This window comes from Malurus melanocephalus, unplaced genomic scaffold (assembly GCF_030028575.1).
Source record: "Malurus melanocephalus ecotype Western Australia unplaced genomic scaffold, MMel_1.1 scaffold_427, whole genome shotgun sequence".
Classification (NCBI taxonomy): Eukaryota; Metazoa; Chordata; class Aves; order Passeriformes; family Maluridae; genus Malurus; species Malurus melanocephalus.
In genome coordinates this window covers 218,141-234,295 of record NW_026623659.1, presented here as the reverse complement: position 1 = coordinate 234,295, position 16,155 = coordinate 218,141, and the positions used below count along the sequence as shown (strand labels likewise).

The 16,155-nt window shown below is 45.8% G+C and overlaps 1 protein-coding gene across 1 annotated transcript in view; it reads left to right on the top strand.

The window, feature by feature from the left end:
- The window catches only part of LOC130581694 (cytosolic carboxypeptidase 6-like), a 137,040-nt gene extending 126,874 nt beyond the window's left edge, over positions 1-10,166 (top strand). Inside the window, exons 4-5 of the mRNA XM_057379949.1 lie at positions 250-346; positions 9,853-10,166. Coding sequence (XP_057235932.1) covers positions 250-346; positions 9,853-9,976 — 221 coding nt within the window. The 3' untranslated portion in view covers positions 9,977-10,166. The remainder of the gene's footprint in view (positions 1-249; positions 347-9,852) is intronic.
- Positions 10,167-16,155: the final 5,989 nt, after the last annotated feature.

Here is a 16,155-nt window from a genome sequence, read left to right as displayed (position 1 = left end):
ATGCAGTATCTGCCTGTGAAAATAAGAAGCAAACAAGATGACCCCCACCTTATCTGCCTGTGTAAGTCATTTTGCCTGAAGCCTGAGCTCTGTGGGATGGTTAATGTAAAACTTGTTCTTGCATTAATTAGCAATAATTTACCTTTAAGCTCTGCTTTATTTTTATGTTGTTGTTGTTATTATTATTATTAGTAGTAGTATTATTATTAATGATTGGAAAGAAAATGCTCCTTAATTAAAATCTCACAGATATGAAGCTTGGAAGAAACGTGGCCAGGACATTCTTGGATTACTACAGGCTGAACTCCTTGGTGGAGGGACCACTGGCACCTACTCCTAAAACTCGGTAGGTCAGAAAGCAATTTCTCTTGCTTTAGCAGGGCTGCTTTTTTAATACCTTTCATGACTAAACTTCAGTGCTACTGCATTACGGCTTTAAAATAAGCGTGCTAGTCTAACTGGGCTTATTTTATTGAAATTGCATTTGGAAATAAAGCATTTATGATCAGGAAAGATACCTGGTTTATGTCTGAAAAAATATTCAGAGGATTTTGGAGATATCGATATCTTTCCTGAATTCTGTCTGCTGTACACCAATCTCACACCAGTATCTTTAATGGACTTACCCTTCATTTATCTCCTGAGAGTGAATCAGAGCCACTTTATTTCGCAAAGTTTTAATTCTGGAAGTGGAAACTTTTTCAGGCATTCAGGAAATGACTGCGTTAAAGGCAGAGCTGTCTGCCTCCCCTCAGAGCTGCTGCAGTGCTGGCAGCCAGGGGCAGATTCCTTCTGCCATCCCAGATGGACACTGTCCCTGGGGATCCCCTCTCGGTCCCTGGTGCAGTGTGACAGCCAGCTCAGTGGGTGTTGGCACAAAAGGAAGCACCACATGAAGCCAGGCACTGGTGAGSAATGCACAAAGGCCTGAAATGCCCAAGCTTGACACCCTGCAACGCTGCTGGCCCTTCTCTGGAGTTGGCCAGCCGTGTCCTCTCAGTGTCCCTTAGGCTGTGGCAGGAGCAGGGGAGATTCCATGGAACTGTTTATGGAGAACCACATTCCTTGGACTGGAAAAKCTGTGTAGCAACACAAGAAGAGGGAAGCAGAGCAGGAACCAGAGCACCTGTTTCATGGAAAACATCATATTCAGAATTTGCCTCTGTTCTGAGAAAACTGCAATAATTCCTCCAAACTGAAAAAATTTCAATTAAATGCATTTAGACCAATCAGAATGGTTCATTTGGATTTCAACTCCTAACAGCACAAMTGAATAGAATTGATATTTTGTGGTGGAAAAGGCAATTTYAAATTGGCAAGAGRGGCAGCTGAGCATTGAGATTCACTYCCTMCTTCKACCTGCTTTTTTCCTCCCTTGAAAGAGTAGCTGTGGGAATGGCTCCTTGTTTGCAAAGGAACACTTTCCTACTGAAGATTTTCTGGTGATGTGTAAGATGGATGTTACAAATATCAGCCCAGAGCAGAGAGCAATTGCTGGAGTCCTTTCTGCAGCTTTTAAAAATCCCCTCATTGCAGCCATACAGGCAGTTCCTTATATATATGGCCAGAGCCAGGCTGCCTGTGTTAGGCCTGCTCTGAGCCCATCTCCCTTTTCTGTTTTGTGATCTTGACACCACAGTTTAGGCTGGCTCAAGGAGKATTGTCAGCACTGCAGTTCTGAATGCTCTTATCTGCAGAGACCTGCAGGGTTAGCGGAGAAAAGCATCCAGCATCTTCCTCTCCTCCGGAAATTGAATGTATCATTTCTCTCAGACTCCCAGGGGCCACAGCCTCCAAGGCTAAAAACCCACAACTATTACTGAACCTAATTACCACCTGACAGCAAAGTGCTTTTCCCTGGCATCATTCAGTTACCTCATCAGAAGGAATGTTTGTTTGCTTTCTTCATTTTAAATTAAAGAACCACTGACAGTGGTAACTGAAGCATTTTAATCTCATCAAATATCCATGTCCATCTCTATAGAGACAGCCACGCCAGCAGGGAAAGATACACATCTATAATCGGGTTGCACAGAGCAAATTTTTCTCATTCCCCCACCAGAGYCTAATGGGGTGAGGGATCTTTTGTTTGGGGAGAGCTGCCTCCCAGTGAAATCCTAAATACGGTCAATGTTCAGCCCTAAGCCAACAGATGTTTAAGGAATAGATTTTTAAAGATTCATGTTGTTAATTTCCTGATGGATTTCAAATACCGGCTTTTCCCTGTAAGTAGATAAATRCCTTCTATTTGTATCCTGGGCTTTGCCACCTGACATTTGATCAGAGCCTGTATATATCTAAAATGTACACCAGCGAAATGAAATTGTTCTTTGAAGCTGCCGTGTTAACCGCAACCCTCTCCAAAAGGAATTCTTGCAAACTGCCAGGAAACAGAAAGGAGATGGCTGTAGCTTTAAATATGCCTTGGCTAGGCAGTGGAAAGGACTGGAATATGTAAAATGATACTAAATATCTGTGTAATCAGGACTAATTATATGGCAYGGTTATTAGTGGAAACAGGACATGTTGTGCCCACAGTTTATGAAAATATATTAAAACATTACTGGATTCCACGCAGTCATTGAAAGGAAGCCGCAGAGTTAATAAACGTGTAAGGGACAACTAATTGCCTGCTTTGTCCCAGACTAGGACAGGCAGAACAATTTCTGTTTGAGGGAATTAGTGCAGCCAAAATGTGTTAGAATGACAGGCCTGGAAATAGCAACAACCTGCAACTCTTCCAGGGCACATCTGACCGCAAGGAAGGAAATGTTTGTGTTGGAATCACCGTGTTCTGGAGAAGGAAATTGAGGCACAAAAAGGGAGAGATGGACCTGAAGGTCAGAAGTAGGGCTGGTAGCCAAACTGAGGCACCTTTAAGGAGCTTTGTCCAGGCAGTCAGGGTGTCAGAGAGCAGCCATCCTACAGCACAGGCAATGCAGGCAGTTTGGGRGGAATCAGGATCCTCTGGAGTAAGAGGCAACAACTGATGGAACAGCTCTGGTTACAGAACCAAGGCTGAGGCTGGAGGTGGGGCACCCTCTGCTGCCACAAATGCTTGTGCTGCTCATTTCAGGAGGTGAAGAGAAATAACTGTATCTGTATTCCGTGTGTAATGTGCTTATGTGCCTGGAAGTGAATACAGCTGGACCTGTGGTTAAACTGCACCTGCCCCTGCCTGGAGGAGCCCAAGTTACACATGTAGATTGACCCAGAATCACAGACTGGTTTGGGCTGGAAAGGACCGTAAATATCACCCCATTCCATCCCCTAGATGGTGGACCTTCTGCTTGCTCAAGCCCCATCCAACTTGGCTCTGAACACTTCCAGGGATGGGGAATCCACAGCTTTTCTGGGAAACCTGTGCCAGTGATGGAGCTCACCACACCTCACCCAGCCTCTCACAGARCCCTYCAGCCCCTTCCYTCTGACTGAGCCTCCTCCAGCCTCCCCCAGCTCCTCTGGGAGTGAACCCAGTGACCACAAAGGGTTTCCTACAGCCTGCAAGGAAAGTCAGGACTTGTTTCACACAGTAGTGTCCTGCAGTCCTCATGGCAGGGAGACGCTGTGATCCCAAACAAACACCCAGCTCACAAAGATAATGTCTAAAGCATGCTGTTATCCACATAGTAAGTAATTATTTTCCTGAAGGTGACGCATCTGCAGCAAGGTAGGAAAGCRTCAGTGACTCAGCTGGGGAGGGCAGGAAGGTTAGAATATTTTCCTAGGTGAGCTAATGAATTAAAAGCCTTGCTGAAAATGCTGGATGCTCTCTGGAATGCCAAGCCAGCAGGCCCCTGAATTTCTAGCAGGGTGAGAGAGGTCTGTGCAGCCTGCAGAAGCTGCCGGAGAAGAGAGCGCTGGCACTTAGCCGTGCTTGAGAGAGGCTCAGAGAGCCCATCCTGGACACAAAGACAGCTCTCCAAGGGTGGGTTAAGTGGGCACAGAGCAGGAGAGAGCAGTGCAGAAAGGGGCTGTTGGACAGCARTGAAGGTTCATGCCCTTCCTCTCCTCCTGCTCCTTTTCTGAGCTGTTCACTGAGCAGAGCTCCTCTCYTCTGCCCTCACTGGGAACCACTGGAGTGGGGCTCCCTTTGATGCTGTCAGTGGCACAGGGAGCTCCTCCTCTGTCCTGCTCTCACCTCTTTCTACTTGTGCCAGGGGAAAGGTGAAGATTTCTTGGGTTGAAAGTGCAAAATGTGCTCCTCTGAAAGGAGGCTGGTAAAAGGTGAGAAATTTGTAAGAGATGAAGAGACAGCAGAGTACAGCTGTTACAGGTGATGGCTAAAGTAGGAAAACAGAACTTTTACGGAAAAATTCACAAATGCCTGTCAGCTTGCACTGCCTGAAGCTCATCCCTTTGCCCATATCACTGTTTCTCTGTTCTTTCTTCCACTCTGGTTCTCTGTCTTCAACAGAGCCCTGCTCTAGCACAGCATCAGCAGAGGAGCTTTTGCCTCTTTCAACCACTGACATTTTTTCTCTGAGAGCCACCAGTTACATCTTACTCATATTCTGGACACACTAAAGTTTAAATTCGAAGTGTGTAAACAGCTCTGGCTGAGGTTAGGAAAGATGGGTTTTGAACAGAGACAGTGTGGGTATCCTGAAAAATCTACCTGGGCCTTGCTGGTGGAGCATTCTGCAGCTCTGCCCTATGTCTGCCCATATTTTCCTGTAGGTAAAACCCAGGTGCTCTGCTCACAGGAGTGTTGGATGAGAAATTCCTTCCTGTGTGGGAATCTCACAGCTGCTGCACTGATGCACATTAAGAGAAAAGCCCAGGAGAAGATGATTAATTCCAAGAGCAGGGATTTGATGGCATGTGGCAAATAACGCCTGAGGCCACACACTGAATGAAAAAAGGACAGAACAAAATATTGACCGGCCCTTCATTAATTGCAGTCTGTCCATCGTGCCCTGAATAAAGCAGCAGCCTTGTTGAAGAAAAAGTAGGCTGTGATGAGGTAATTAAAGACCCCATCAGAAGGCATATCTGCCAGGAGCTTGAATTCAAATTGCTCTGACAGCCTTTATTCTGGCAATTCCTCCTTTTGCTGCTTGACTTTGCAGCCTTAACGATGATGTATGAGAGCACAGCTGTGTGTCCAACAGGCTGGATGTGCCACGGGACCGTCCTGCCAGCCTTGGACACCACGGGCATTGTCTCCAGCACCACGCTGGTTGGGGATGGGGAAACTCTTCGTTTTTGGGCAGGACCTTCTGCCTGGACAACTCAGTTGGAGCTCCATCTCGGCACTAAACAGCTGTGCCCAGAGGTTTTTTTGGGATTATGAGCTCAAACTGATGCCATCCCAGGGCTGTGCTGCTCCCTGTTGTGCATGGGCTCTTCTGCCCCATTGGGTCTGGACTGTTCTCACCAATTCACTTCTTCCTGTTTTTCACAAAAAYTCCTCTCTACACTTTTGAGCTCAGGATTTTTGAGGTTTTATCTACATCTGGTTGTGCTTTTTTTGACCTGGYCATGACTGATTTGAGAGCTGTGAGTGAAGCCATCTCCCTGCYTTATTCCTGAGGGGCTCTTTGTTGCCATCCCCAGCTCACTTCTCCCAAACTTAAATTATTGTCTTGTTGTCTTTTCCCCTCACCATTTTCAGTGACTAAGAGGAGAGCAGAGTGTAATAAACCAAAAAAAATCTTCCAGACCAAACGTGAAAGGTCAGCAAAACCTCTTACAATTTGTAGAGGAGGGAGGAAATGGAGTGAGGACAGGAAAATAGAAAAGAGTCAAACAACTTCAATCTGATTTCAAGTGCTGTAAGTTGTATTAGTAATGGGAGCACGACTAAGGTTTAAAGGTAAATTTTATGTTTTGCCTAAAAAAATTAGGCTTTTGGGGTTGTCCCCCATTTTCTATTGGTAATTATAATCGGTGAGCTTGCTCTCACACCTGTCTGCATGTTTTATGCAACTCTTGATACTTGTAGCTGTTGTTAAAGATCACCTTCCAGATTTTGAACAGTGACACATTTGCATGGGTTCAGTGAAAAGGATTTATTTATGGAGTTTAGGGAGATGTGCAGGCTTGGCCAGCTCCCAGCATAGGCTTCACCAAATTCCTCATTAGAACAATTAGCTTCTCAAACACTTGGGAAGCAGGATGCCAGCTGCAGGGGTTTTACCCTGGATTTAAGCACGTGTACACTAAAGCACATGCAAACACCCAAATACATGTCCACTTGGTCCTGCTCTGAGAGATTCCCTGAGCAGAGGGARTGTAAAAATGCTTCAGGATGAGGAGCTGGTGTGCCTGACAGGGGGCCTAGCAGGACAAAATAATCTGCATTACTGTATGGAGTAGCTTGTGTCCATGTTAACAATCCCTTTMAAAATGAAGGTGCTGTCAGCTGTTTTAATTTAATTTACTCCACCTTAATTTGCTTTTTGGAAATGAGCTAAATGAATAAATTGAATTATGGCTACTTTAACTCTGAAGGAGCATATCACATAAGAGCTTGCTGTGGTTTCACTAATCAGCTTTGCATTTAAACCCTAAATGTGTTTAGATTAGCTCTCACAGGCATCCTCACATAGGTACGCCTGCAGATACCCACCTGCTTTCCATTTCCTTCCCTGGTCTTGTTGCTCTGAGGAAGCCAGGGCCCAATTAGCAGATTTACAGCATCYGTGTTACTTCATGCATCACCCTGGTCTGGGATTTTCCTGCTCTGGAAGCAGAGACAGGGTCCTGTGAGTAGGGTGGGTCGACATGGGTAGCATGAATGGATGCTCACTGGAAATAGGTGCTAGTGACCGCTTGAAAAAAAGAAAAAACAAGTTTGTGGTAATGGCTGAGGATTTCTGACCTTTGCTCTAACATTTCAAATTTGTTTTTATTGCTTCTAATTGGCCTTGCTTTGGAGCATGCACATTATCYAACTGTCAGGGCGCTGGCAGTCATTATCTGCCAGGTCATTTGGTTTGTGTTGTTTAGGATTGAAACTTGTCAGGTATTCCCAGAAAGCGCTGCGCTCCCCTTGCAATGTCAAACATGGTGCTGGTTAATTGTGCATCCCTGAGAGTGAAGCATTGGAAGTGATCAGGCATTGATTGTTGAGCTGTGATGGACGCAATGGAAATGTTGTCTCCTCTGTATGGAGAGGAAAGTGTAAAAATTAGATCAGCAGCAACAGGACAGCAGCCAGATTTCTTAGTTTCTGGGATCAGGGGTCACCCATTTTCCAGCCTTGATGACTCATTTTTGATCCCACTCACATGGCTTGGATAACTTCATTTTTACCTCCCTTTGCAATTTAAACACCAATTCTCTTCTATTTTGACTTTCTTTAATAACCAGCTGCAAAGTCAGTAGTTCAAATCTCCCCACCTCACTTTGCTTCATGAGATGGAAACAAAAGTCAAGAACTGTGYGGGTGAAAGAGCTCAAAATGCCACAGTGGCACAAATGTGCCTACACTGGCAGCTCTGTAAACCTCATCCCAAACATCAGCCCAGTCTTTAGGTCTGCTAATTAATTGTAAGGYCTTTAAGATGTGCTAACAATTAGAAATCCATTTAGAGTTATTTTGGATGTGAACATGTGCATTGCATTCAGAGTAGTTTTATATAGGGCTTGTCCTCCTGTAGATGGGCTGGGAGAGCTGCAGGCAGAAATGTCCCCATTTTGCAGAGTAAAAACAAGCTTTGCTGGGAACACCAAGCTGTTAGACCTCAGTGTGAATTATGCATCTGCTGTATTTAGATAGAAGCAATTTTCCTGTTGAAATCAGAGGTTGGCATTTCTTTCCCATGGGGTTCTGTAACTCAAAATTGTGTTGAGATCAAGCATGTAGAGGAGGCTTTTTTAGCTGCAAAGGTGAATGTATTCAGATTATTCAAGTGGTGATTTTTTGGATGTACAATTAGTTGAGTGAGAGATGTGGTATAAATTTGGTATTGTAATTGCTATGCCTCTGAGATTTCAATTTGCAAAACAGTTTGCATGGCTGCAAGATTAACTGTTGTCTGTGCGATGAACATGTAGCAGAGCTGTGCTTTGTCGATTGTCACACAGGATTGTGACCGTGTCAATGGGCTGTATGTCCCAAAAACTACTTTGCCACGAGTGCCTGATGTGAACTGAGTGGTTGACACTCATGATGCTTCAGCTCAGTGGATGGCTAAAAAGGCCAGTGTCAAAAAATCTCACCTGTGAGATTGTTGGCACAACAGGATATCCTTTTTCTGTGTTATCCAAATCAGGAAAAAGAAAGTTTAAGACTTCATTTTGCATTAYAKTGTTCSYTTCACTTGCCCAGAGGAGCAATGASACTCARCAGTGCTGCTCCAGTGACTGGAYGRGTGGATGCAGAGAAATGGGGATCTGCATGGAAGCACCAGGAGCTGAGCCCTGCCCACCCATCCAKTGCTGGCTGTGCCCTGGGAGGAGCAGGAAGGCTGTCAGCAGTGACATGGGCAGTGCTGATGCATCCCCAGGGCAAGGGCTGGGCTTGTTTTTCTGTGTTTTTTGTGAGTCTCCATTTGGTTGAGAGCTGCTGCTGTGTTTAGGTCTGCAGTGCTGTCTAGGAACATGTCAATGTAATTACACACAGAACCAGTGAAACTGCTTGTTCTCACTTCACTGTGCCTTTCAGGTATCCCTCCCAGGGTCCTCATTTATTTGTTTTTGTCTCAGTGTTCATCTCTTCAAAATACCACTATGCCCTAGGTTGATGATTGAACTGTGGAGATGCAGTAGAGGCTGCACTGGTGGCAGCTSTGACAGCAGGGAGGAGGGGAGGGCTGGTGGAAATAAAGCCCTCTCAGCCCTGGGCCCCATTGGCAGCTACATCATTACAATTATTTWAAAATGTGTATTAAAACATCCTTCTGCAAGTAAAAGCAAAAGCACTGAAAGACACGTGTGTGGTGAGGAAGGCAGGTTTGTCTGTGTCACTACAGCAGGCAGCAGAGGGGCCCAGTTCCTTGGGGTGAAACAGGGTGCAGGGATCAAGAAAAATGGGATTTTATCTGTTATTGTCAGTTCTCCCCAGGTCTGCTGCATGGCTTCCTTCTTACCCTGGGAAKTGCTGGGGCATCACTGCAAAAAATACTTTGTATTTAACATAAMCCTGCTCCTTTGGAGGCCAGTTATAAAACCCTCACAGCTCTGCTGGGRCTGCAGCSTGAAAGGRCCCTGGAAATGCCACRCTCCAAACYACAGTGACAGCTGAGGTCTGGCATGACTGCTAGGTRATTGAGTTAGATAACTGGAGTTCTGGGCATGGGGAAACAGCAGTATCAGTTTGAGGGCTCTTTGAGGGCACTGGTCTGGATGCTGGAAGCACTGGTATCGTGTGTCAGGTGCTGGGTGCWCTCTGCAGAGTCTGTCCCAAAGACTGTGACCCTGCTGTGAGCACCCCTGGCAGTGGGGGCAATCCAGCTGTGAGCAGATGTGTGAACCCAGCTGTGCTGTGAATGGTACGTGCCCCAGAAGGAAATATTCACAGGGAAAGGAAATATTCACAGGGAAAGGAGGGCTATGCATGAGCAGAAATGAAGGGAAACATTTTGGGTGCGCAGGAGAACACAGTGGGAAGTGCCTCACCCAAGAGAAGTACAGGACCCTTCTCTTGGAGAGCTCAGAGCTACCACAAAGCTCTTGAAGCCTCCTGGAAGGACTAACCCTGCTCTGGCCAGAGAAGGAYGGGACCAGCTGGTCTTTAACCACCTCTAATTTGTCTCGAGCTGCCAAAGCTTTCCTTACAGATGCGCTTCATTGCGAGCTTCACACGCGGCTTCTCCTCGGAGCGAGCCCCACACACGCTTTATTTCACTGCTGCTGGAACCCCCAGGTCTGACTGCACCTGTCCTCTCTCTCTTCCCTTGGCAGGAAGGACAAAATTYCACACTATAAAAGCACTGCCCAGCGGGGCCCAGGGAACAGCCAGGCTGGTGGAAAACCCGAGAAGAGGAGCCAGGAGCACCTGAAGGAGCCGCCTCTGTCCCTGCGATGAGAGGAGACGAGAGGAGAGCTGTAGGGCAAGGCGGAGGAGCACGTCGCAGTCAGCAATCGATGATGTTTCTCTTTTTTTTTCCCAGACAAGTATTTCTAAGATAACAAATAGTCCAAGGAGCAAGGAGGGAGAGGGAAATTAGCTAGAAATTTTACTATTGATTCTTTTTTATTTATAGATGGTGAATCAATTTCAGGGCTTTTTTTTTTTTTTTTCTTTTTCCTATCTGTGGGGAAAAAAAAGAGTGAACTAATAGATTTGCAGAAATCATTTGCGGTGGCTGAAAAGCTATTTGTTAAAATGAGAAAGCTTCTCTTTCCTCCACCAGTYCCCTTCTCTCTCTTTAAAGGGGTAATCCATACAATGAGCTAACAAGGGAGTCCTGGTTCCTCTGCTGCACCAAGTGATGTCTCCCCTTTTAGTGTCAGGCTCAGAAGCCCTTATGCCTGCTGCATGTGCTAGTCCTGTTAGCTTGCATGAAGAGAGCCGGATAAATGGCTTCTGGGAGCCAGGCAGGTGCTCCTCCTCATGTGCAGTTTATCATCCGCTGCATGGCTGGGTTCTTTGCTCTTCTATCAGATCATTCGAGGAGAGGGGTCATGTGAGAAATGTGACTGTCAGGCTGCTGGCATGGAACTTGCTGCAAAACCTGTCCAACAGGCAGAGAGAGTGGTCCTCCATCAAAAACTCTGGGGTCTAGAAAGACCAGACTTCCCAACAGATGTATGACTGAGGCAGCATGAGCGAGGAGTAGTGCTGAAAGAGGTGAACAAACAGTGTGGTGACACCACTGTAAGAAACCCTAAGTAAAACTCACCACATCCCCATTGCATGCACAGCATGTGAAATCTCTGCTCAAAGCCACTGTCACTAGGCAGGCTTGTCTCCTGCAATGTGTGACTCTCTGACACATCTGACCTTGGTTCTCAAACTGGAGACAAAAAGAGGGTGACCCTCAGTGGAGTCCTGAATGTTTCCTGGGGGTAAGAAAGGAGAGTACACTTAGAATTGCCTCTTTTCAACCCATCTGAAGCCTTGGGAAGCAGCTTCTCTTCACTGTCTTCTGCCAGGTGTGAGCTGGAATGGTGGCTTGAGGGAGAGAAAGTATCAAGACCCAGTAGATAAGAGAGGGAAAGGATGAGCCAAACTGAGGGTGAAAGCGTAACTGAATGAGCTCCTCTTGGCCTGGGGTGGCCCTGAAGAAGTGTCAGTCCTAGACACCGTTCTCTAGTGAAAGAGCTGGGTTGGTTGTTCYTCTCCTCTTTCCCAGGACAGGAATTCCATGATCTAGGAACAGTCAGGCTCAGCTGGGTCCTTGCACGGGCCTCTGTGTGAAGAGGATGCATGCTGGGGGTGAATGAAAAGGTATGAGAAATGCTGTTGACTACAGGTTAAAATAATTAAATGCTGATAACTACAGGTTAAAATAATTAAATGCTGATAACTACAGGTTAAAATAATTCACCTTTGGGGTGACTTAAATTGACTGTCCCTGGTGAAAGCAATTCCTGATTGTTCAGTAGTAAAGACCTGACTGCAAGGCCTGAACCAAGGTGTGGTTCTAGCAGCAACTGAAAGYAGATTGGCTTGTATTGATACTTCCTTCTCCTTCAACATTCTCTGTGGATACAGGGGAGTTCTCTGTGAGGTCCTTGAGCTCCTTTCCATACAAACACAGAGCAAGCAGGATCAGGGCTGAGCTCTGCATTCTGTGTCTCAGACTTCCCCCACACTTCTGGAGCCACATCCCAATGGATCTCCTGGGAGCATTTATTTCCATCCAGTTTGTGTTACTGCAGCCAGAAGGAGTGAACAGGTATGAGTAAGGAAAAAAGCTTGGGTTTGCATGCCTCTGAAGAAGGACAAGCTACTCAGGATCTGCCAAAACTTGAGCTGAATGTATCTGTGCATTAACCACCCATTAGCTGGGTTTTCCCTAGTTAGCTGCTCTCTGACAAGGAGAACTTGCTTGAAAGCAAGAAGGAGYTACTCACTGGCAGGAAAATGATTTMAAACACCAAGCACACCTGTTACAGTCAGTATTTCAAGGTGAGAGGGTTAAAYTGTGTACATTTTTAGGGAGAATAAAACGCCTTCATATGATGAATTCCAAGGCATCCGAAAGGCACAGTGCTGGCTCTGTGTCTCCAAAAGCAGAGTAATGAATAGCAGTGACAGTGTGATAATTAAAATGACCTCTTGGAGATATGGATTAGAAGGTACGCAGAGGAGGGATAAGTTCTCCTTTGAATTAATCCAGTGCTAATTTATAACTATCATTGGGTTTTACTGGGTTTGGAGGAAGACTTTCKAAGTTGGTTAACTGAAGTTTAAATGTTCTTTCATGTATTCATTGCACTTGCAGAATTCCTTGTTATTTATTTTTGAATGTTTCTATATATATACATACATATATGTAATGAGAGAGTTTTGATATTTGCTTAGCTGCTAAAAAGCCTACTCTAGAAATATAAATAAAGTGATAAAAGCAGCTGTGGAATGTGGTGTTGCATTTTCATTCCTTCCTCCTCACAGGCTCCCAGCTCACTTCAAAACCAGGATGGGTGGATTCTGTGAGGCTTTGGTGCTGCCCTTCTATTGGCTGTCAGAGGCTCCCTGTGTCAGACTTGTAAAATTCAGTCCTTAAAATTTAGGTTTAATAACTGGATTTTCCTTGAAATCACTTGTCTTGTGCACAGGTATCTGCCCCCCAGGCTGGAATTTACAGGTCTTACTGCAGACCTAATGCAGTGCTCAGCCCTGCCAGAGATGCTTCCTTTCAGTCCCAACCTTTCAGTTGCACGGAAAGCACAGATTGGAGACAGTTACCCATATGGGAAATGATGACATCCCATTTGTCAACTCCCATGGTGCTAACCTTCCTCCCATCCTCTCCACCTGCCCAGCAACACCGTAACATCCAAACAGAAGGTTATCTGCCAAGAGCATCTGCCTTGCTCTTCAGCCGGGCAGCAYGCCCGTCCTCGAACCCATCCTCTCCAGAATGTCTTGTTCAAACCCTTTGCCCTTGCCTCTCATTTCATTCCTCTTTCAGTTTGTGTCTGGCACCTTCTGGCCAAGCCACAGTTGCCACTACCCAATTTTTCCATGCTGAGATCCCAGTCACATCTCCCCTGAACCCCATAGACAGAGCTGACTCTAAAGTGCTTTTTTTTCAGAGACCCATAACTGCTTTCAGGGTTCTCAATAAACTCGATTTCTTGAAAGCTCTCCTTGACCAGCTGGGGATGGGAGCCTGAGCCTTTCACTGGAGGGTCTCTGCTAGCTTGCCTAAGGGTTTACACATCCCATTTTTTTGGGAAGACTAGCATGGGAGCTGGAATATAGAAACTTTTTGTTTCCAGCTTCTAGTTCCCTTTCCTCCCACAAAAGTGCTGAAGTTCTCCTCCTCCATCTGAGCAGACAGATCCTGCCTCAGAGCCTACCCCTGGCCTGCCATGAGCCTCTTCTTCCTGCAGATAATCGGTGTCTCAGAGGTGAGTAATGCATGTAGTCCCAACAGTAACTCTTCACCAATCACTTGTGTCAGGTCCAAAGAAGGAATCAGGGATTCTGACAGGTTCAGGAGTCAATATGGGCCCCAAATCAGGCATTTAATTGGACAGAATGGTATTTATTCTTAAGAACGAAGTCATGTGTTTGTCTGAACACAAGTGGAGGGTTTTTTTTTGTGAGGAGATCAGTGCTCCATTATGATGCCCACTCTGCTTCTTCCCATCCTCTGCTTGGGGAGCTGCAGGGCTCTCCCTCAGAGCAGCTGCAATGTATTCGCCTCCCTTTGTACAGGACTGGGTGATGAATATTACAATGCTGAAGTTAAGTTGTTTTCTATGTATTCTGCTCTCCTGACAAGAAAATCCCACTACAAACCCCTGCACGGGCAGTCTAACTGCACGGAATTARACCCTCGCTGTGAGGGGATTATACATTCTGATTGGGGCTGAGTTTGCAATTATTTTCTCTGCCACACCAAAGACCTTTGCTGCAGAGCTGCAAACCAGTTATAGGAACATGAAATGCTTTGACTTCTTCACTAGGGAAACATTAATCCAATCACAGGTTATGTCCATTACAGTCTATGGCAATATTGTATACAGGAATTCCCAGGAGAAGGTTCTACAAAAATTGGAATCTCTCTATAACCACGTTATGAGATTTACTGGTGTGGATAAAATGGGCAGAGTTAAAATTACCAGGCTGGCTATCTCTAAAAGACAGGTGAAGTCTGCTGGCTATCATTGCTTTGCAATATTACAAATGGAAAAGCCCTGAAGTAATTGAATAACACATCTGCTGAAAAAAAAAACCTTGTGAACTGCTATAACCTAAAGATAGACTGCGAGGAAACAATGTAGGTACAGCACCCAGTTAAAAGGAAAAAGCCGCTTTCCTTACCTGGTGTAGAAAGATATCGCAAATGCAGGTACAGATTGTCTCTTTGCCTCCTAGATTATGTGTGTGTATGTGTATGTGTGCTCTATATATTTATGTGTGTGTGTTTGTGTCTGTCTACCTCTTACTTTTCACATAAAAATAAGTTTAACCATGGTGCTGGATGGGAATGATCCATAAGCAGAGCTCACTGCATTTCCTTTTCTACTGGAGRTTGCTGAAAACATTTGGCATGGCTGGCAAACGAGCTGATTTCTGTGCCCTTAAAAATCTCTCTGCCCTTGAGCAGAAAAAAGATTTCAAAGCACTTTGCAAGAGTTGGTGGGGGTTTTCCTTGTACTTTAGTATCAGTATTCAGTGATCTATAACCAAGTTTAACAGCAAAGAGCAAGTTCCCTGGCTCCCTGCTATCCCAGGGCTCTGGGAAGCTGTGCACAGATGGAACTGCTGTGGCCAGGGCAGCACACACCCTGCTCAGGGGGGATGGCCACAGCCTGGCCACTGCCTCCACATCCCCTGTGACTGCAGCAAGGTCACCTCCAGGCACGGACAGCCACACCCAGAGCCAGCAGAGTGACCCAGCAGAGTGACCCAGCATCGTCTCGTCCCTTCCCTGGAGGTGAGTGTGCTGTTTGTGGGCGTTTGTGGGATGAGAGGGGATTTCAGGACAGGTCCTGGGTCTGGAGGAGCTCCTCTCATTCATCACGTTCCTCCCCATCTGGGAGCTCCGAGCAGAGATCCAAGGGCAGCTGGCATGGGTGCACTGCAGCAGCATGGCTGTCAGGGGCTGTCACAGCTGGGCAATTCGGGGAGCTGTGATTTATTTCACATCTCATGAACCTCTCCATGGCAGAGCAGAGCACATGGAAGGACRAGATGCTTTTGAGTGAGTCTGGAGGGGTTTGAATCCTCCTGTGGAACGAACACAGGGGAGACTGAGAGCATCAGTACTGACGGGCATGGATATAAAAGAACTTTTTCAGTAAGTCTTGAATCAAAAAAGGTTCTTTGTCATCAAAAGCATTTTGAAGAATCCAAATTTACAAACTATAAAATGTTGCTTTTCCTGTAAGGCTTGAAATTTACTGTTTGGAAGCAGTGGAAGCAGAAAACAGCCAATTCAACTGCACTATCAGTAACCTGGGTATCTGAAGGAAGATTTTATTACCAGCATGTGTTTGGAAGAAAAAAGTTCTAGGGCAAGTTATGCCATTGGGGATGAAGTCTTTCTCACAGCCATAAGGGAGTCAATATCCTGCTGTGATTCCCTGTTACATACACAAAGTTATTCTGGGTATAAAGAGGCCCCTGTTCATTTTACACATTTAGGGTTGTTATCCCTGACACTTTCAACCAGCCTGGACAAATGCTGAGGGTTTGTACTCTCTTCCCTTTGGTGTTTGGTGAAGGTGGAGGAATTTTTGGGGTTGCTCCATGTACGTACAGCTAAGATAGATGAGGATTGTTCTACAGCATTTAGGGCCTACTTTAAGGGTGGCTTAACAAATTTCTGGAGGTGAGTTATTTCTAGAGTGATTATTTTAGGCCCTGAGCATTACCCTTGTTGTGTGATGCCCCTTCCAAAGCTGCCACAAGCACTAAATCTGCTCTCTGGTGTTCACGAGTCTGAAGGCTGAGCACAGCCCTGCAGGGAGACAGCAGGCTCTTGGTGGGGATGTTGTTTTCTGGCAAATTCATGTTGTACTTAGCACTTAATCACTTCTGTGTCCCCTAAGGCAGATTTCTTTTCCCTCTCAGTCGGTCAC